The sequence below is a fragment of the Thermobia domestica genome, chromosome 6 (assembly GCF_964235325.1).
Source record: "Thermobia domestica chromosome 6, izTheDome1.hap1.1, whole genome shotgun sequence".
NCBI lineage: Eukaryota > Metazoa > Arthropoda > Insecta > Zygentoma > Lepismatidae > Thermobia > Thermobia domestica.
This window is the reverse complement of record NC_137459.1, coordinates 226,696,813-226,720,763: the sequence shown is the minus strand read 5'-3', so window position 1 is coordinate 226,720,763 and position 23,951 is coordinate 226,696,813. Positions and strand designations below refer to the sequence as shown.

Genomic DNA, 23,951 nt, shown 5'->3' with positions numbered 1-23,951 from the left:
ACGAGCTACGGATAATATATAATGTAACATTTGTTGTACATCACATATTGTGATACGAGACTATTTTACATAGTATATCTTATCTAAATAAAATAAAGAGTTTGTTTGTGTGTTTGTCTGTCTGTCTGTGCGACCTGGGGACCAGACGAGTGGACCGAGAGTTCCCAAAATTTGGTCACGGGTACCTTAGTCCAGGCCCCAGATCAAGACGAAGCGTTTTTTTTTAAATTTTGAACCAGAGGGGTCTCGGGGGGGACGTTTACTGGGACCGACCTGGGGACCAGACAAGTTGACCGAGAGTTACCAAATTTTGGTCACGGATTCCTTGGTCCAGGTCCCAGTCTAAGGCGAAGCGTTTTGTCAAAATTGGAACCAGGGGGTCTCAGGGGGGCGTTTAGCGAGACATGTAGTAAAAGTAATCCAAATTGATCGACATTAGTGTCAAATCCATAGTTTTCACGGTCGCTGAGATCAATGGTGAAACTTCCATCAGCGATGACTTGCAAATTCAGCTACTACTGTATGCGGGCCGGGTGTCAGCGGGTGAGGAATACCGAGACATGTATAAATAGCCCATATTGATTGATACTAGTGTCAAATCCTTAGTTTTCGCGGTCACTGAAATGAATGGTGATACTTCCACAGGTGTTGACTTCCAAATACAGCCCCCATGCGAAGAATGGGTATATTAAGCTAGTATTACAATAAATGGACTGCTTGGATGCCAAGAACTAGTACAGATAAGTACCATCCACTTCTATGAACAGGTATTTTTTAAAAGGATTTTTGTAAACACTAAGTTATAAAACAATGAACTACATACAGTAGTTATGGTTTTGGTTCCCAACATAAAGGAAATATGGATTGTTCATGAGATATTGAACTTCAACTTTCACTCATGGAAAATTTCAATTTTGGAGTTAGGCCACTTGGCATCAAAGCAGTTCACTGTAAGATAAATACATTCCGCACATTAGTAACATAGTTGTTCAGGGGCCTTCGATTTTCATCCTCTCAAATGAAAGCTGAATGATTGCTTGATACATGCTGACTATATAGGAGAAATAGTGTATTAAGTTTTTGAGCTTTGGTGCGTATCCGTATTTACACTCTGATATAACTTTAAGTTCACACTCAAATCGAGCTAATTGTTTAATGCATTTCGAAAGCTTTTGTTTTATGCAGCTCATTAAGGAAAATCTATTTCATAATCGTAACATTTATGTACTAAGAAACTATGAACGTAAAGTGGACTCGACCTAGCCCCGTGGCCGCTGTGACTCAGTGGCACAGCTCTCACCCTTGGTGTGTGAGGACTCTGATTCTGTGTGTGTGTGTGTGTGAACTCCGCGGCTAGTGTATGCGTACAGAGTCGGAAGCGGTATGTATTGTTTATACTACTTACAACTTTACCCCCCACATAAAATATAAATTCACCCTTTCTCCCTTCTCTTTTTCGAATACAATGAACCGACTCTTTTGCTGAAGAACGATGCTAAAAGAAAATTGAAACATCTGTGTCTAAACTTTCTTTGAAGCGCAGTCTTTTGTATTTGTAAGGTTTTGCGAGTGTTTTCGAGATAGCCAAATTTTTACCATGGACTCCTGCTGCGAACTGACCGTGAGTAAACACCCGATCTCGCTGTGCTCAATTTCTCTCGCACACGTGAAATGGGTTTGTTGTTTCCAAAACAAATAGGAAGTTACCTTGTGCTTTTGCATTTCTGCACGCACACAGGTACCATTGTTGTTTTAATGATCAGAAGAAATATCAAAACCATCCTATATATATGATACAAAACAGTTAACAGAGGGAGGCAAAGATAGAAGTAGGTCTATACCAAGTTTTCCGCGTGGTACCATTATGGAGAATAAATATTTGATAAAGTCACGTAGATGCGCTTAAACCTATTCCATCTGTCCTTATAATTTTTCTGGTCTCATCAATTTCTCAGGAGAATACGTACAACATATGTCCAAATTCCATATATACTCTTTCTAAACTAATGAGTAAACTCATTAAGAACACCAACTGATATCAACAAACAGGAAAGAAAACAATACTTTATACTTCTATCATTTGGTACACATCTCTATGAAGCACAGCTTGTTTCTTTTTGAAATAGCTCCTTCGTGTCACAGCTGTGGTTAGTTTTGTTTTGTGTTAGGATGAAAGAGAGAAATGCAACATTTGCTTCGAGGTGAAGTTATATATATTATTAAGATGAGCGGTGATAAGCGAGGTTTAACAAAGAGTGTCTTTCGGATGCACAATTTAATGGGTAGTTGCAGTCCGTGTTGAGAATCGAACCAAAGCTATGTAAGACATGTTAATATTGAGCTCTTTTGTGGTAAAAGTGAACTTCAGAAACACACAAAAGACTTGAAACATCAAGCTAATGTAAAGCAATTGAAAAATAGCCTACCTATCGCTGCATCTTTTCTGTGGCTAGGAACATGCAGTGTGTAGCAACAAGAATCGTGTTAAGGACTTTTTTTTCGAACATAACATTCTCTTCCACACCATAAAAGACAATATAATGTTTGTTAAAAGAAAGTGCACATAATATTTTTAAATTTTATTTGTGATCCTATCATGCATAATTATAAATAATGCCTTTCATACTACGAGAATGAGTTCAACTATACGTCATGGCCCCTCTAAAGCGGGGCCGCGGTGGCTCAGTGGTAGATCGTTCACCTCTGGTGCTTGGGGACCCTGGTTCGATCCCAGCTCGTACCAAGTGAACTTTGTGGTGGACAAACACCGTGTGCGTGGGTTTCCTCGGGGTTCTTCCGTTCCTCCCACTTTCTTCATTCCACGATTTCACTAATTTCTCATCACCCCCTCTCCTTTAGCCTAACCGGCATAACCGTGGGACGTAAAACTCAAAGATTTTACTTCATTTTTTCCCTCGAAAGCGATATCTTTCAAAATTATTTATTGTTAGATATTGTAAATTTACGGTATCTATTTTAGTGGACGGGAAATTTTGCATCTAATCGGATAATTTCATGGCTTCTAAAAGGAATTCGCAGTTACGAAATTTGCATCACTGTCTTTTGAAAGGATGCCTAGAAAAAATACTACTAGAAAATAACTGAAAACACAAAATGGATTTGATAGCCAAATTCACGTCATCTTGGTTAGTCATCATTTTTCTTTAAATATTTGTATTTAGTATTAGATTAGAGTTTAGTGTCCCTTTCAGCATCAAGGCTATATGAGACGTGAACTTACAAATTAACGTGGGTTCAGAACCACAGGAGTTCCCATCGGAAATCGAACCTAGGTCTCCCGCACCAAAGACGCGTACGCTAATCATATGGACAAGGGTGTTCGATAATTAGTAATATGTACATAAAGTTGTGAAATTGCGCTTGTATAATGGAATGCAATTCCTTCTACTGACATAAACCTTCACAATACTTAGCTGGACAAAGTATCTTTAAAAAGAAAATGTCACTCTTTATGTTTCAGTTCCTGGTTCGACTGAAGGATGGAACAAATTGCAATGAGCGTTTTTGAATCCTACTTTGTGTAGTTGATTCATCATAAACTTGGTATTTGATACGGATATGAACTATTACACTTATTTGGTGTTTATTTCTAAATAATAAGTCCTAATACAATTTCATAAAGTTGTAATTCTTCTTTAGTTTGTATCATTTTACACAATGACAAATCCAAAAGGTGTGTTGTATCGGTGCAGTACCAGTTTTTCACGTTTTTCAAAATGTTCCAAAACCCAAAGAATAATCTTTAATTTCTGATATTTTAGTCGTCACAAATTACAATTTTATAATGTAGTCAATGTTTATAATTACTGGGCAGTTGGGCGTTTAAACTAATGACATAATAATAAAGTCAAAACCCTAATTTTGAGTTGAATTGATTCTGATTTTAACGTCCCGTTCAGCAGCGAGGCTATGTGAGACGTGGACCTACTGATTAACGTGGAATCCGAACCTCATGAACTCCCACCGGGAATCAATCCCAGGTTTCCCACGCCAAAGGCAAGTGTGCTAACCGTTAGCCACGAAGGAGCTCCACCATAATTTTAGTGGGCGATAAGAAATATCTCGCCAGTGCTTTTACAATAAATAAAATTTTATAAGTATTAAAGAATAGTGGTAAGAGATTTTATAATAGCTCTTTTATTTATGAGATATGAGTATTTTGAAAAAAAAAAACAACTAAAGAATAGGTTGGCGGAACCACAAAAGACTCGTAAAATAAACTTTCTTATAAATACATACGCACCTTACTCACCTTTTATAATTGCTATGCTTACGTTCTCCATAAAAACAGAAATTCTCTTTTAGTAATACTTTACACAAGATCATGAAGTGGGTTCAAATTAAATTAAAGGCAAAATACAATACAATAATCCACAAATATTGCCTCAAGTGAGTTTAAAGATTAATATGCCGGTAACTTTCCCCCAAATGGGTGTATCTTAAAACTAATCTCACCATTATTTTTCTAATTAAATTTTAGCCCGAAATTATGTATCATATTACTCTATTCCCATTTTGAAATCTTGACCTTAATTCAAAATGGCGGATTTCAAGATGCCTGCCATCAAGGTCATATCTACCATATGACTTCCCCCCAGGACTTATATGTATCCACGTGGTTTTTCTTCACTTTTCTTCATTAACGCTCCGTTTACAAAGGGTAGTAAGGGACTTCTGTGGTAATCTCTAATAACCACATCACAACTCTTAAAAGTTATTAAAAAAAATAGAAAACATGCACCATGGCAAAAATTTGTCATCACAAGTAATGATGCATACATGCCTTCTATCAGCAAAAAAAGTTTCATTGAAATTGGAGCCGGACATTTGAGTGATGTCCCTTGTGGGATGCGATTGAACGTGACGTCAGAACACATCGCCCCCCTTCCCGGAATTTACGGGAATTAGGTGACTGAGTGAGCACATGTGGTGCCAGCTCTCTCCAGCGACCTATCAAGGATCATTGCGTGTATGCCAAGACGTGTCGCCGTTTTTATCCATGCCAAAAGTCGACATACTGACAATTAGGTAGGTAGTCATGATGGTCTGGCTGATGTGTGCGTATATTTTAACTCGTACATTTTGTCTCGACTCGAATTTCGAGACGTCTCGACTCGAATTCGAGTCTAGTCGATACAGAGACTGTCGAGTCGAGACACGAGTCGAGACAGAAACATATTTTCAAGTCGAGACACGAGTCGAGACAACATTTTCTCGAGACGAGTCGAGACAGGCTTAAATCTCGACTCGACTCGACTCGAATGCATCTCTACCATTTACAGAACATGGTTTATTATAAACCTCAACTGTACTTTCCCTAATTATTCTAGTGAAACTTTTTATGGTGCACTGTGTAGGCTAAGAACGAGCCTGTTAGACACTGATACGTTTGTTCGAATGTAGCCAACGAGAAGGAAATAATGGATATAAAACAGTTTTTTTTTTCAAAACTTGCCCTAAAATCTGGAATTAAAATTTTCTGGAACTGGCAACACTACTGTCAAACACACACAAACTATCTTAAAATAAGCTTTGGTATCCCTCTAATATATCGTACAAGTATTGTGGCGATATCTAATAAAGTAAGCATGTCAATAAAAGTATCTCATTCTACCTTAAAAAAAAATCACAGTTATCTTCCCAATTAGAGAACAAGGTCTACTGTACCTCCCCTAATTATCCTATTGAAACTTTCTATAGTGCGTTGTGTAGAGCAAAGACGAAACTTCCAGATACTGGTATGTTTGGTCCGATATAGCCAACAAGAGGGAAATATTAGAGACAAAACAGATATTTTTTTCCAAAATTTTCCTCTAAAATTTGGAATTAAAATTTTCTGTAGCTGGTAACACTGCTACCAGACAGACGCAAACTATCTTAAATTAAACATTGGCACACCACTAATATATCCTACAAGTATTATGACGATATTTAAGGAACAAAACTTCTAATTACCAAAAATATATTACGGTAAACAGAAAAGTAGGGAAAAACTAGAAAAATCAAGGGTTACAACCTAAATACGAATTTTTCGTGCGTTCTCTAATTACCCCATTGTAACGATCTGTACTTGTGTTTGTTAAGTAAGGACAAATGTTCGATTGGCGTAAGTTGACTTGCACTCGGACGTATAGGTACGGATTTATAAACAAAAAATACTAATTTTTTGCCCAAATTTAGGAAAATTTTAATTTCCCTAATTGGCAACACTGTACGCAGGCCCGTCCAATTGATGTCAACAGTTAGGTATCCATTCGAGGTATCTACCTGGCAAGTATAAGGAGGTCTTTCTACAACGAAGGAAGCTACAGGGAAAAAAGAAGTAAAGGAAATTCGAAATTAGAAAATTCTCGAATTTTTGACTGGGATGAAATTTGAGAAGGAAATTCGACACCAGAAGGAAAAAAATTAATATGATAAACTATAGTCCAACCATATTTTGCAAGAATAATATCCCGATATCTTAATTAGTGTCCACACAGGAGTGGATTAAACAAATGACACACCCATGTGTGCCACTTTGGCCACCTGGGCCACCGAGTATACATTTGATTACATTTTTTGACTACTAACTCGTGTTGTTGTTGTAGTTATAGTCTCGACTAATAATAATATCGTTGTTGTAAACAATAACTTTATAAGAAAACTTTTCTCTCCTTTTTACATCTTAGTTCCTACACTGTTGGTGAGAAATGCAGGGTGTTTCAAAATGAATTTTGGGGTTTTAAGTCTTCGTAGTACTTATTACATTTTACGTACAATTATAAGCAATGCATCAAGTAAAAGAGCACCTCAAACAGTCTTTGCTACAAGTGTTCAATGTGAGATTCATTCGTCACACGGCACACATCTAGTCGATAGGCGAGAAAGGCCCATAAACTTTCCGCCATATGGCACAAAACACATTCAATTTAGGGGAGTCTCGTTTCAAGTGTACCATCTCCTGAGGATATGCTGACGGCCAGATACACACATTATGAGTGTTCACATTAGCTCTTAGGTGAAATGTCAACTTATCACTGAAGACGACACGATCCAGAGAATCTTCATTGTTATGCAGCAATATTTCACTTGCGAAATTGTCACGTAAACCGTAGTCTGTAGGCTTTAGACCTGTAGCAACTGCAAACGATAAGGACACAGTTGCAAGCGTCTCATTAATATTCTTCACACAGACCGTTGCACTGTACAGATTCAGTCTTTATTAACCCGTTAGTACTATGGACCGTCTTTCAGACCGCTGCGACTTTTCGTATCATTATATTTTCCACAGTCTCACTACTACAAGTGGATCTTTTCTTCTACCTTCCTGTCTAGCTAATGGTTACGTATTATGAAGTTCATGTTATAATTGATCCGCTGTGCGCGGCGCTGGAGAGTTCGAGCGGTCTGACAGACGTACTATAGTAGTTACGTGATTATTTTGCTATTCAGTTGCCTTCGTTTCTACTGATTATTAGCAGTTTGGTGTCTTACCGTGTGCCACGTCTTGCACCACACATCAAATAAACACATCAAATAATGACCCAGAGACTGAAAAATAATAATATTTTATAACGAGTAAAGGCGGAGTGGATACTCTAGACAAACAATATACAGATAACACATCAAGTCGTCGAACAAAACGATAGCCATTGACAATTTTCTTTATGTTGGTGGATGTTGTGTCTGGTGTCAATGCGTATGTCTTCCATCAAGTCTACGCTAAGTCCGCAGTGATGACAAGACTTGATTTCATGAAAACGTTGGCAAAAGGACTTCTTAGGCCTCACATAGAACATAGATTGTTCTTGGGACATCTGCTACAAGAGCTGAGTTTTTCAATCAAGAGTATACTACAGCTTGAAAGTGAATTTCCCACAATCGCGCACAAGGACTTGAAGAGGAAAACATAGTCTTCTGTCCACTGAGTTGTAAGCGGAAAGCAAAGATATTCAAGTCAGCGGTTTGACGGTACCGATTTCCTTGCAGTGCAGAAAGAAAGATATAACTGTCTAGCCGAAGAAAGTACATGCCGTCAGAAAAGTTAGTGCGGTACTTTCTTTACCGGCAAAACGTATTTCCTTTACTTTCGCCATTATATAAGAACTAAAAATAAGTTTTATTCATATAAGAACTAAAAATAAGTTTTATTCATATAAGAACTAAAAATAAGTTTTATTTATTACCTTTTCACTACAAAAATTGTAACAGTAGAACTATAACAGTACCTTCTTTTAAGTTTAAAAAAGCTAAAATTCCATGTTTTTTTCTCCGTTTTTAGTGTATTTTTTTATTCTTGGTGCACCTATAAGAACAGTGCATTTTAAATTAGTGTTATTCTGACTACATAGAAACGGAGAAAAAAAATCGAATATTTCCACAATTACAATTTTAGAATAAGAATGAAAGCATTGTTGCAAATTTTGACTGTTTTCTTTCTCATTGTTTTAAAAACATAAAGCTTTTTAACATCGTGAAATTACTGCTTTATTTTTCTATAAGCAACTAAGATATGTAGGATAGCATTTTTAAAAATATGCAATAAAACTACTATTCAGAAAATGTGAAACAACAATGCGGTCTGACAGACCGTTCCATAGTAGTTACGTGATAATTTTCGTCCATAGTACTTAAGGGTTAAAACACAAAAAACTTTCTGCTCTCTAGTCTACATCTTTGCTGCTTGCTCTTTCTAACGGCAGACAGAAGAAACAATGCATGTACATGTGTGCGTACAAAACTGTTTGAGTTGCTCTTTCATTTAATATAATATTTATAATTGTAAGTTAATTGTAATAGATAATACAAAGTTTCAAAACCCTAATATTAATTTTGAAACACCTTGCATTACTTCAAATTGTGTCATCCTATATTCATGTCTTTTATATACATGTCATCAGGGCCGGTCCTAATCAATTTGTCGCCCCATGCAATGGCATAATTTGCCGCCTCCACCTTTCTCCAGAAAGAACAAATCTTAAAAGTCATGATTTTAAGTATGCTATTCCAGCATGAACAACAAAGGTGAGTGTAAGTGCAGTTGCACTCAGAAAGACTTAAATACTTACTAAAAATGCAATCCCGTTGTGCCTGTTTTTTTTTAAATATCAATCTATTATGTTAGTGAAAGATAAAGCAAACACACCTGTAGAGGAAAGATGGTAATCCTTTTTATAGAATTCACTATCGAGCTTCAATCTCAATGTATCAGTTTGCAATTCCAGTGCAACTAGCTCTTTTATCTTTATTTCTTGATTTCTCTTCAATATCTGTTAACATTTTTTTTTAAAGAAACTTGTTTCTATCTTCAATAATAAGGAACTTGTTTCTGATGAAAACAAGACTAGTTGTCATATCAAAACTGTGATAACTTACTAAATCGAACAGATATTCACTACTATTCGAGAACTGAATTCTTGCATTTGGCAACAATCAAGCAATTTGTGCTCGGATTTATTCGACCATTTGCTTTAGCATTGTCCATGTGGCCTTAAACTAATGCAACCTAAACATAATTTATAAATGTAGTATTCAAATAGAAGGTCAGCTTAGTAAATGTAACTACCATCACCATGAAGTCTGTTTCCAACAGGAAATATTTAATTTAAATAATATACTTATGACAGATTTTGCCGGACCATCCAAACTTGCCGTTACACGCAAATGCACGTGTTACAGGTATGGTAGAGCCGTCTTTACATATTATATATATCTAGTCGACAAATTATTTATATATGACATTTAGAAAAATACTATTAGACAAAGTAGTATTAGTTTTTAACTTTAGACAAGTTATTTGAATTTTATACTGTTCGTGACATTATTTTATACTGTTCGTGACATTACTTATTAAAGGCCTGCTTTCACGAAAAAACAAAATTTAATTTCTACTTTTATTTCTTAGTTGATATTGATGAAAACTGCTGAAACCCGAATTGTTAATAGGTATGGTATTCATGTAAATTGCTAAATATTTGTAGCGTATTAGTATCTAGCGTTTAATTTATGTTGCATTTTACGGTGATTATACCTACATAAAAATATTTAATACTTAAATAGACGTAAGATGCATTAGAAATGATTATTTGGAAAAAAACGAAATTTAGAAAAAAACGAAATTTAGAAATAAAACGAGAGGCAATGTTTTTTTTAAAAAAACGTACATTTCTGAAAAAAATACGAACGTTTTTTTTTCTATTTACAACACTACTGGAGACCTTCCTTTCATTCATTTTCCAATGTTTTCATCTTTTGATTACTACCGTGATCTGCTGTGTAAAATGGCCTCTGAGGATGTATCTGGTAGCTTATAGTAAATAAACAATAACGACGTAATATATCTTCACGAAACGTGTGGGTTAATTTAACTACAGCCTTACAGTCCCAATAGATAGCTAAAGTTTTAATATTAATTTCCTGACTTTTAAATACTATTTTCATATTGTTTCAGCTTTCAATTTTCTCATGTATGTTCCCACCGAGAATTGAACATGAGATCACACGAACAAATGCGAATATGTTAAATATTTTTGAACACTTTAATATACAAAACACAAAACGCTTCAATGATACGATGCATGGATATGTTTTGGTTACGTCCTGCAATGTATGATTAAAGAAGCCAGGAGGGTGAAGAAAAAATAACAGAAATCTCATTTATATTTACTCCTTCAACAAACTACCGACCTCAGAAGGGCAAGCCATAAGTTAGGTAATAAAGTCATACAACGAACACAACCATATCGCTCTCCTGAAATTCTCGTGTGTATGTTTAAAAATCTTCTACTGTTGTTCCACGTCAACCAGTCTATATTTTTTGTTGTATATACATGTACCTTCGAAGTGAAAGATATTCATTATTACATTTGTTGGTGGTTGGACTCGTGAGTCAGAAACTGCTATTAATAAAGAGTTTGTTTTGTCTACTATCCCTGCGATTAGAAGGGCCTTATCTAAAAGATATTTCATTTGTACATGAGAAAAGAAGAAAATTTATTTTCTAAGAATAAAATAAATATTTTCAATGTGAAGCTAACATTAAGTTTCGAAGAGGAGCTAAACAGAAGAATTTGTTACCATTTACATCAGTTTTCATACAGTTTACTATACTCTGAAATGGGAAGAAGTCAAACTGCGGAACATTTTACTAAAGACAGAAAGTGCAACATGTAAATATCGCAAAGTTAAAATAAAATAAAGAACAAAGGTAACACAAACGTGTTATGGAAACATTTAAAAGCACAGGAACCTTTTCCAGAATTTTAGATATTCAATTTTGTCATCACATTTCAGATGCAGGTTTGGATACGAATCAAGATCTGAGATTTGAATTTCGGATCCAGATCCGAGATCCGAATTTCGGATCCAGATCCGAGATCCGGATCCAGATCCGAGATCCGAATTTCGGATCCAGACCCGAGATCCGGACCCAGATCCTAAATCCGAGTTTCGGATCCAGATCCGAGATCCGGATCTGAGGTTCGGATCCGAGATCCGGATCTGGGATTCGGATCCGAGATCCGGATCTGAGATTCGGATCCGAGATCCGGATCTGAGATTCGGATCCGAGATCCGGATCCGGATCTCACTGGATCCAGGATATCCGGATCCGAAAATTTTTGGCCATCCCTCCGCAGCTGAAGTCGGTGGTAGGGCTTTTAAATCGTCAGACTTATTTCTCTTCATTGATTTGGTGAAATAATGATAACGGTAATCATTTAGTGAAATGTCATTTGCAGATGCACCGTATAAACCCAAGAAAACTGTATGCCATTTTCTGCATGGGAAACATTACTTCCATTAAAAATTTCTACGACATGTTTTAAATCTTGACGTTTTCGTAATTTCAAACAAGTTGATTTCCCCTTCTGAAAAATGGCAATGTTCCATCACAGCCTAAAAAAGCATGTAGAAATAAAGCATGTAGATTTTTGCATACACCTTCTAAACTCCTTGATGAGTAAATCTTCCGCTTTGTCTTTCCTTTTTGTGGCTTCAAGAAAAAAATTCTAAATTCGGCGGAGTTCGAGCTGTCATGATTACTAACATATCAATATCCTCACCAAAAATAACTGTAGAATCAGAATTAATTTTTGATGTTGTTTGTGCGGTTTATACAATGAGGACATCAGCATCATTCTCTGCTTGTTTGACATCAATATTGGCATCCTTGAATTTGTCAGTGAGCAAACCAATCAACCTACTGTTGTTGTTTGAATTGGCGAGAAAGTTTTCTTGGCTCGTAGTCGCAACCATGTTTCCATAAAATATAATTGTTGTTGATGCTGCTTTCGAGCACCGTCGAAGTTACTCCATGCCTTTTACATTTTTCTGAGGATTACCATATCCATCAAATACGATGACAGTGTTTTGACCGAAGTATTTTTCCACATATGCCACATATTTATCACAAATCTCCATGAAAGAATCGTTTTGACGACACACCACTCGATAAAGAAGGAACCCTCCATCAACGACGTAGTTTGCGTTTCCGAGATCAGGATGAACATCGATCGCTTTGAAGATGCTGAATAAGGATGATTTCTTCGTCTTTCTCGTTCCAGTTGCATCAAAAAGAGCCGTTGGGTAAGAAGCCAGTTCGAAATTTAAACATGCTCGAAGGTCATCATCTGATATTTTGATTACGCTGAATCGTTGAAACAACAGCAGTGGATCGACAGGCACAGTAACGTCATGTACCGTATTGTTCACTGTTTGAAGAGAAAGAACCCTATCAGTACGAGAATATTTTATGTCATGAAAATTGTCACCAACTTTTCTTTCCATCATGGTTGCTCCAATGTTCAGTGCATCGTAGCAGTTTATTTTCTCCACATTACCTGTAACCCCCGTTGCTATACTGTAGACACGATCACTTGTACACTTTGGAAAGGGTTGTGGACACTGAACCACTCTGATACTTTCCTAACATCTTCTTGGTTCCGTTTGTTTCGAAATTCTCGTACATCTATATGCTGTTCTTCACTTGCAAACGAAATTACACAAGTTTTCTAGTCCTTTAGAAATGTTGCTCGCACTTAACAAACCAACAACAAACTTAGTTAAAACACTCTCTTTTGTTCTTCTTCCATGCACAAAGCCTCCTCGCATCTTTAAAGACTTCATGAGTGACTGTCCTATTACCATATCTGTTGGAGTTCCGCTAAAAAAAAAAATGTCTGATAGCTTAACAGTGAAAACGTATACAGTAAATTTTCTATAGGTGTCTCCATCCTTATGTTCTCCAACTTTGCTATGTCTTGTATATACAAACAAATTGGCACTTTTAGCGTAAAAAATGTCCTGCGGCGTGGAAATACGGAATCATCCTCTTCACTGCAGACAAATATGCCTTCCGATCACCTATCCTCTCTGCCCTAATAAACTCTTTGAGGATTAACACCATGTGTAAATATTGGACCCATAATTCTGCAGTTGGACCTCTCTCTTTTAGTTGGGAACATTTATCTTGATACTTACTTTTAATATCAATGAGGAATCACAGCTCTTCTACTGTTGAAAATGAAGGTGTTGTTTCACATAGGTCCTGTAGGTTGGCTTCCATAAATTTGTTGTTGTTCACTGGACAACGACAATTCATTGAAAATTATTTTAGACAGAGCTATTAGCAGAATTGTATGACATCTGACAGCTCGAGAGTAAGCATGGCCCATCAACATTTTGTCAACAGAATGAGAAGCGTAAATAGTACTCAACACTTTATTGTATCCACTGCCAGCCATGATGAAACCAATTGATCCAAGAAAGGACATGCACATATGGAAATCTCCTAGTCTGACCACTATTTTGGATATCCCAGAATTTTCACCGGATGAAGCAACGATTTCCCTTGCTTTAATATAAAGCGGCTGGCCAAAGGTTATTACACAAATATTGTGCCCATACTTGAGACTATCTTCGAGAACATATTGTAAAGTGTTGTAAATTGTGTTATAGTCGCTTGCAGGACTGTTTACAAATGGCAAAAACATGACACTTGATTTGTAGTGGTCTTCCTGTTGTGTCAACAACTCCATGAATCCACTCCACCCAGGAATGCGCAGTACTTCCTTATATTTAGCATAAAGCCACAAGACATCCGCATTTCGAAGACTAGAGATAAGTGTTGGGCTGCAATCAAGCTGTTCCACAATAATGTTTTTAAGTCCTCGAACAACCCGGTTTCCCGGTTTTCGTAAGTCTTGATTGGTATTTGTTGTGTTTTAGTTATTTCTGAGGCACTTGGGATCTCTTTCAATCTTGGTACATTATCTAGAGAATCATTAACCTTATCATGGGGAGCAACAATTCGGATGATTCCATTGAATGAAGTGTGTTCATGCCATCAATTGTTGCAACATTATGATCTGCGTTGTCACCAACATACTGAATGAAACAGCCTTCTTCAGGGGAAGAGATTGCATCACATTGGAAGATTCATATAGGACTGTTTCTTTATAAAAAGAAGAGAATCCTAAGGATGATAAAATCTCTATTAGACTTCTGGAGCCAAAGTATATATGTAAATGAACGGATACTCCAAGGAGTACAGGTGATATAAAGGACCGTGGACGAACCGCGGACATAGTGCTATGACATACGGCAGTTAACTTTCTTTTTAAAAGCTCTGTAGAACCCTTTCTGTTTGTCAAGATGATTTTCTCTATCAGAGAGATTAATGACTCAGGCACACTGGCGTTGACATTAGAAAACAATTCAGTACTGGGAGGATAAGTATCTACATCACATGATGCAGAACGTATAGGCCTATCTTGGCGTATGATTTCGGATGCTTTCTGCACAACTCCCATCCTTTTTTTTTCTGCGGATCTAATAGTTTATTCTCGTGCCATGATTTACTGAAGACATCATAACTTGTGTGTCGAAAGTACAGAATTGTTGGTCCTTTCAGTTTGTTGGTAATTACAAGCTTATCACCGTACCGTTCAACAAGCTTAGCGTTAATAGTCTTCTGATCAGGCTTCGTTTCGAAATCATCAATTACATCTTTTAGCTCAGAAAGAATAAACTGACAGTCATCATTATTCTCAATATAAGAAAACTTTCGTTCATGGCCTCAACAATATTTTCGTCTACAGGGCGACCTACTGGTTCTTCTGAAGGTTTCTTTGAAAATTTAACAAAACATGTATCATGATACTTACCACCAACTGTAACCAAATAAATTCCATCAGTGATGGGCAACTTTACAGCCTTTGCCCAATCATCCTTTTTTTCTTTCTATTATCTTCATCAAAGTATCTTTGAACTCGATTGTAGAAACCATTTTTCTTTCGGAACTCACCCTGCTTCTTATTTTCCATCTCCTCTAAACCTTCCTCCCCGCAAAACAGACAACGAGTTTTGAAATCAAATTTTGGTACTGATGTCGACTGTTTTCTTGTTTTTATAGGACTCACTGACGCAGCAGCTTCATCAGCATTGCGTTTCCTTTTAAATGCAGCTATACTTGTACTGCGAACATAGTCCTTTCGGCAGTCCACATGAAGTTCAATTGAACTTTTATTTTGGAATGTAGAACATTTTCCATCTTGTCTCTAAATACTTGCGGCAATAGGGCTGTCCAACCCACTCTTTACAAAAACTATTAGCTTATCCACTAAAGTTTTCCCACAAATAACACAAAACATATCCATTTCCTGAGGCGCAGAGAACTCGAAAAGTCAAAACAGTGCGAGATAAGCAAGGAAGTTTAATCGCGCCATACGCAACTCTAAACTCGTATAAAGACACACTGGCTTCTGAATTCCAATCGCACGCACCTATTCCACTCGATTTCTGTCAATCACTAACTTTGTTCCACCTGCTACTCAGTGTCAAGTGTTTCCAACAGTGTCACGTGTTGCTCAACCCTTATTGTTGTTATTCCTCTCTGAACTATAAATAATGTGTCAGGATGGGAAACGGAAAGAATCTTTTGAATTGTAACTGCATGGTAGTCAGTGGAGTATTTACGATTTTGTTTCTGGAGGGGCTTTGCTAACTTTCGGGGGGGGGGCTTTGCCTGAAAATGTGAAAATTCTGCAAGATATTTCATATACTTTACTATAGTAAGTAAGATTTCGGGGGAGGCTTAAGCCCGGAAGCCCCCCCTCCTAAATACGCCACTGATGGTAGTTAATTTTATAATGAAAATTAAAATTAACAAATGAAAACAAATACTGACAACAAGTAACAAACTTATATTACGTATCTAATGATCGTATCAATTGATTCTGGTTCATTAGATTCAGAGCTACAAAATACAACTGTAAATTGACCGTACTGAAAAGCAAAAGTTTCACAGAAAACATTACTAGAAAATATGCAAATCTTGATTGAGAGGCTTGAGGGAAGCAAATGATAAGCGCCACCGTCATAAACATAAGTTAATAGTGGGATCTAATACAGAATAATAAAGCAAGAAAATTAAACCATAGAGTGTAAGGGGTGCTTCCGTAGTGTGTGAGACCTATGAATTCTAATGCAATATTGAATCTTATATCCCATTTTTTTTTCAAAATAAAAAAATGGCTTATATTGTCTTTACAAGAGTCGGTCTATAAAATAAAACAACATACCTTTCTTACATTTCAAAATACAAAAAAAAAAAAAAAAATGCAGGCGCAGGTACCGTTGGAAAGGCTTTATAATGTTCTACAACCTTTATTTGAAGATATATTTTCAAATATTTTATGATTACTGAGATATTTCCATTTATACTTAAAACCAGGTACTCAAAAACTAGTTTTTTTTTTTTGTTATTTATCTCGAAAGAAATTAAAGATACTGACAGCACGTTTCATTCAGTACATTTGGTAGTTAATTATCTTCAATCTGAAACAAAAACGACGGTTTTACCATTATTCTGCAGAAAGTTATAACCATTCCCACAAAACACTACAAATTCTGGTGTCGGCCATTTTGATGACGTTATATTTCCGAAACCCGACCCGATATTCTTTGGGACTTCCTGTGAAACATTTATGAGCGAATGTGCTAAGCGTTCCCGGTATTTTTTTTATATTGGGAATATTTAGGTTAACATGCAAATAAGCTGAATTTGATTGTATTTTAAATTGCGTTTTCCTCCCCCACTTCCACCCCCCGAAAAAAGGGGAAGCGTACAGCAGAAAGTCGAGGACTTTTGATATGTCATTTAGAATGACCTAATGAACGTTTTAGTGAAAAAAAAACCTTGGCTTCTAATTTTCCGTAGAAAGACCCATTTTTTTGACTAAAGTTCCTGGACTATTGTTGGATATTTAGCAGGCAGTTGCTGCTTCTGCCGGAGCTCACTTGGGAAGCTATTATGTTTCTGTATACTTATGCCGTAATGTGCTAAATTAAGTTTATTTCCTTTCGTTGTGTTGTGTTTTTATTAAAGAATAAGTTTTACGGAGTTATGGCGACCACACAAGAACGAAGTTGGTGTATTTGGGAACATCACAGCACGCTGAGATTGGTGCAGGTTCAGCTTGCTTTCAGGCAAAGATTTCAACATCAGACTCCTACAAACGAGTCAATTTTGAAGTGGTACCAAACCTGCAAGAAGAGTAAGGTACCAAACCTGCAAGAGGGGCAAGTTCATATCAGTGCTGCCATCCAGTCCATTTCATCAGATATGTTGGTGTGTGTTGCGTGAACGAGAATATTGTCTTGATGTCTGCATCGTCACTTGTGGGGCCCGCATTCCATGTTTATGATGAATAGTAAAACTATTTCTTTTCTTCTTTCAAATATGAACAATTTCATTTAATTACGATTATCCAAAGCGACGAAATACTACTTTAGATTATGATAGCACTTTTATGGACACGTTGTATATAAAATTATACCAATGTTTGTAAAACAAGTAATTATATCAAATTCCGTAAATCATGATTACAAGATTAAATAAAACATAAATGGATACAAACAAATAAATATAATTACTTACTTGTCTATGTGCAGTTCCAAAATAATCTGACTTAATTCTCGGAAGTGAATCGAGGAGCTTATTGAATAGATACTGTTTCTGTTCCGAAATTCAGCATGTGACACCAGCTCGTCATCAGATACAATGGTATGCTTCAATATAATGTGATATTTGTTCTGTCTGTGCTCTGTCTAGTATCAAAATAAACAAATAAATGAATAATATTAGTTTCTCTAATAGCTTTAAAACAGAACAATCATTTTAAGTAAATTCAGAACAAATGGACCCAGGTCGCTGCTCCTGGTACTGAATCCAACCCGCCCTCCTCCTCCTTTCCTTCGCTAAGGCACTGCGTGTGACGTAATATACTCTTTCCATTCAGAAAGGAAAAAAAAAAAAAAACAGTAACCATATTTACAAGTTTTATATCTCAAAAGCCGTCTCTTTCATTCGTCTGCTCTGAAACGTCGTTTTAGAGCCTGAATTAAACAAACAAAAAAAAAAGTCACAAAATCTTTCAATAGCTTCAGAAACGTCAATATTTACATTCTTTCGCTTCTTTAAAGACTGGATATCACACCATGTTAGGAAGATGCTCCTTGTGAAATCTATGGAAATTATCAATCACGGCAATAGGTTTTGTGCTGACCAAAGTCTGTAATGCGGGCGCCGAGCTCTAAAATCTACTGACAGAAGTGAGTTTTATTCAATGATTGATTTATTTCTTTTTTTCCCATTAATTGTAAGTAAATGTCCCAGGGGCGTCATTTGAGCAGAGCAGGAGTATAGAATTTCCCCTCCCTTAAGTTTGATATATACAGTTTTTTTTTTTGCTCAAATGAATCGTAATACACTAATAAAGGCACTACTTTTATCAACAAACCTATAGAGTTACGATAGCACATTGCTAGAATGCTTACATTTGCTTTCAAGAATCGAAGGTTTCATCCCAAGCCATATAATTTCATAGTGGATGACATTGAGTGAGAAAGATTCAAATATGGAGACAGAGAGGGATGGCATGCATATGCATGTTTATAAATGGAGAAAAAATATCGGACATTATTAATATTATAATCAAATTTGTGATTTTGTGATACAAAGAAGGAAAGTTTCAGAATCGCGAGGATCATATCAGGCGCTTGTCGAATTAAGGTGGAGAGCTCTTTTCAGAACATCAGATGATTTCAAAGGAAAAAAAAAAGATCTTAAGATCTGGGGAATTGCGAATTTAAAAGGAAAGTGTTGAACTTTCGAGACGGATTTCGAATAATGAATCTCTTACCTATCGGACAATGACATTATCCATTCAGCCACCGAAAAATCAACGCAGTCTTTCGTGTATCTTGGTTAGTGTGCATAATGAACTTCCCTTTGTTCTGGAACGCTTTTAAGGCAGTAAAGGTTTGATACTAGTGTGTTAATTGAGCTATATTTGATAGAGCCGTTTGATAAAGTAGTGTCAAATCCTCAAACATAAATCACCTTTTGCGAACGTCTAGTGGAAAATGAAACAAATATTCGTAAATATGTTGGACTTTTGAAAAGTAAAAGTTAAAAGGAGCATTGGAAATTGTGTCAACAGTGTCATTTGTATGTGAAGTTATAACTAAAAAAACACACTAGGCGTACGTGAATATGTCTTAGATGAGTTGTTAGTGTAGGGGCACATAAGTTGATGGTCTTAGGTTCAAATCCCGATCGTTTTTTTTTTTTTTTTGCTCTTTTCTTTTAGCTGCACTCACACTTTGCATTCCAGAAGTTCAATTTTGAATTAAATGTAATCACAGTTAGTTTAAACGGAAATTATTTTCAAATATGAGACTTGTTATTACATGCTTTTCTTTAACTTGGGATTTTTCAATTTTGATATTAAATCCTACAACATTAATTGAACTCATATCATCATGAAGTTTTGCATAAAGACGACAGTCGGACGGTAATGCAATATCGCATTGTCTTAGTAATATATTTATATATCTTTTAAAATTTTTGATTCAGAAAAGAACGTACAGTGGACCGTGTGATGCAACAACGACTCCTAGGGGAACTTCAAACGAAGTTAGTAGATATACGCATAAATTACTACCTGAAAAGTATAATGTGTGGGGTAAGACACTGAAATCACTCCTAGGAGGGGAAGAGGTGATATGTCAAAGTAGTGGAATACGAAAGATATTTGTGTCGAATTCATAGTTTTTTGTTCCGAGGAGATTAATAGTGGCACTCCGGATGAGGGCTGCTTGTGTTTTTTTTTTTTTTTTTTTAGCCATGCATAAATATAAAATAGTTTTAACTTTTTTTCCCTTTCAAGTATGTTTGTCTTGTTTTAAATGTTCTTCACCTTTATGTTTTAATTATTTCCTACTCCTTAGTTATAATTACATATATTTTCTATTCAAATTTTATTCTATGTTATATATTTATTATTTACGTGCTCTCTTTTATACATTTGAAGAGAAGCTTATGAGAACTCAGAGAAGCAGGGACGTACATAGGATGTAGACGTTGGCGGTCTGCAGCTCCCCTCCAGAAATCACTACGTTTCTGTAAATTCTAAATAATTTTAGAGATGACGTTATACATTTTAGTACAGTACATCCTCACATTGAATTTGAAACCCTGAAAAAGCTTTTGTTCCCTGAAATAAATTGCTTCCTACAGTCTCTGCAAAGCATTGACGATTTTAGATAGTGATCAGGGGACAATGCCGCCCGGAAGCAACGACAATTATCCAGAAGTCATACCTCTGATAGTTCGCGATGTGATACCAGTATTTGTGCAATACCATTTTTCGCTCTCAATATATTGAAACTTACCCTTAAGGAACTGTTCTGAAATCTTCACTGGTTCTCCTTTCTGACCCCTTATGTCAATGGGGACGACATGGACATATACCACATCTGGAATATCACTATTTATCTCAGTGACCACGAGAACTATACATTCGACACAAATATAGGATGTTTTTGATTATTTTTGCATATCATCCTCTCACTCTGAACTCCACGCCAACAGAGGTTTACCTTGGACTAAATCAGCATCGAAAGTGTCACTATTCATCTTTGCGATCATGAAAACTATGAATTTGACTACTTTTACATGCCACTTTTCTCCTTCATAGGAATGGTGTCGGAGTCTCGCCCCCATAAATATGGAGGAATTGCAACCAACTTAAGTATACCTATAAATTACCATATGAAAAACAATTGTGCGGGTGATCCTTTTTCGGAGAGGAATTCGTTGATCTTTTTGTCTATATCAACGTGGTGACTTTCTTCGCTTTCAATGCTGAAGATTGCCAAAAGAGCTCGATTTCATTTGCAACACTGTGGTATGAATGTAGTTTTTAATGACTTTCAAACATTTAATGAAAAATTTTTAATGACCTGAATGCTCGCTTAGGTTTTGCTCTCGCCACAGGAAAGTGAGATACAGTTACAAAAGACTAGAGGTCTAAACAAATACAGAACACTACTAACAATGACAGTCATCTAAGATTAAAAATTTAGCTAATTCATTCGAAGTTGAAATTTCACTCAATCTTTTCCTTCGTTACTGTTCGAAATTATTGTACTAGTAAAATTCACAGTTTATATAGCTCGTTCCACAACTTCTTTCTCATCTAAGGCTGAAGTTTAGAAATTGAGGAAAAAGTGTGAAATTGTATAAACTGGAATTACGAAACTTAAATGGGTCCCCTTTTGATGTGGACCTTCCACACTGCGTGCCCGTTAGTTATGCCGCCGTTCAGCGTGCACAATGCACTTTCCCCTCTTCAGGAACATTTTCTAGAGGAGTAAAATACTTTTACTGCTGTGTGAATTGAGTTGTATCTGGTAGAACCGCCTGACAAAGGAAACAATATACTCAGACAGAAGTCATTTTTTGAAGCTATAATGAACAATGAAACAAATTGTCGGAAATATGTAAAAAAATGAAGAAAAAAGAACAAAAGTTATTGCACATACGCATAATGGTGTTACTTGGATGTTAATTTATAACATAAAACGTCGTTTTTACGTTATGACTTATTATCTGAAGATTTAGTGAACGGTATTTCTACGCTGGTGGTCCAGGTTCGAATCTCGGCCATTCCTGTTACTTCTTTTTAGCTAGTCTTAGTTGGTGCATTCCAGATCGTAAAGTTTGAGTTTAAAATCGGGCAGTCGTAACATCGCTCGAGAATTGGTTTTCACTCGTAACTGTCGTGCAAACATGAAAGGCTGATTACAGCATTGGACAAATAACCGTTGGCCGTCTTCGGTAGAGGAAAGTCTTCGTCGGTTAGTTCCTCTTTTACGTCTTACATCTCCAGTTTCCTCATATCACCTAAACCACCTCCGTGCTGCTGCACGGTTAATGCCTTATTTCGCGCCTGCCTCACTATAGCTTATGCCGTACTACACTCAATTAGATGAATTACATTGCTTTTAACAGTATCTTCATAATACGCTATTTTCACACCAAAAGCAAAATGATAGCTGTACTTAGATGTTCGAACGGAAGATGCTTCATGTGACGTCACCTATTAAGGCGAAGTTTCCCCCATTGCCGGAGACTATATTCCCTAGCTAGATGTTCATGAATTTTGTAACAAAACACGTTACAAATGAGTTAATTTAAGATTTCAAGAGTTGATATCAAAGTTCAATAATGTAAGCTAATGGAAATCTTATAATAATGTTTCATATTTGAAAACAATTCCAATTTAAACTAGCTGCGACTATACTTAATTCAAAATTGAACTTCAGGAATGCACAGAATGAATGTAGCTAAAAGAATATGAACGGTCGGATTCGAACCTAGGACAATTTGCGCCAGAGTCCCTTCCACTAACTATTCACCTGACATATATTGACGTAAACGCGGTATTTTTTAAAGTTATAGTTTCACATCCAAATGAGACTCTTATGATGCGCATTTACATTACATTTTTAACTTTTCTTTTGAAATCTCTAACTTGTTTACGACGATTTCCTTCATTTTCCAGTAGAGCTTCGCAGAAAGGTGATTTACGTCTGAGTACTACTTTATTAAACGGTTCTATCAAATATGAATCAATTAACACATTAGTAACAAACTTTTACTGCCTTAAAAATGTTCTTGAACAAAGGAAGTTCATTATACACTCCGTAATTATGCTATAAGGGGTCCACGTTCAATACCAACGGCGCACCCACTGAGTCAACTCTTGGAATATTCCACTCTATTAGTTTCTCAACGTAGTTAAAGTAAAAATATATAAATAATTGCGTAGAGTTCTTCGTGGTTGAATTGATAAAGTCATGGTCCGATAGCTAAGAGGTTCATAATTCGAAAGTCTCGGAAGCTGAAGGTTCTTAAATTCTTAATTGTCCAGATCTAAATATCTTTCTCTCTCTGTTCGCAATCATCTGATGTTCTAAAAAGATTTTTCTACTTTAATTCAACAAGTTCCTGATGTGACCCTCGCAGTTCGGAAACTTTCCCTCTTTGTTTCATAAAATAACAAATTTCATCATAATATGGATGATGTATGATCATTTTTTCTCCAATTGTAAACTTGCATATGCAAGTCATCCCTCACTGCCTCCATATTTGAATCTCTCTCACTCAGTGTCATCCACTATGAAATTATATGGCTTCGGATGAAACTTTCGATTCTTGAAAGCAAATGTAAGCGTTCCAGAAATGTGCTATCATAACTCTATAGGTTTGTTGTTAAAAGCACTGTCGTTTTTTATTTTGCCCGGGTAAGGCGGAGATTCTCTTCCGACGTAACAGTTTCACCTTTTTTATTAGTTTATTATTATATTGATCAAACAATACCAAGAGCAGCAGTTGATCGAGACATGTGTTTATGAATGCATAGGCATTAATTGTTGAGTTTTATCTGAAAAAATAATGCACAACTAAATAAGTGACATGTTGCATTAATTCATAAGTATGTGATAAAAATGATCCAAATTATTTATTAAACTCTTGCATTACGTAAAAAGGTGACAGAAAGCTAAACAGCTAGTGTGTTTATCAATAATGGACATTTCCT

The 23,951-nt window shown here is 36.1% G+C and overlaps 1 protein-coding gene across 2 annotated transcripts in view; it reads right to left on the bottom strand.

Moving 5' to 3' along the window:
• Apoltp (Apolipoprotein lipid transfer particle) overlaps nucleotides 1-23,951 on the bottom strand; it is a 6,186,292-nt gene that overhangs the window by 3,509,502 nt on the left and 2,652,839 nt on the right. For both annotated transcript variants that reach the window (XM_081762641.1, XM_081762640.1), the window contains exon 27: nucleotides 17,942-18,111. In XM_081762641.1, the coding sequence (XP_081618767.1) occupies nucleotides 17,942-18,111 (170 nt within the window). The remainder of the gene's footprint in view (nucleotides 1-17,941; nucleotides 18,112-23,951) is intronic.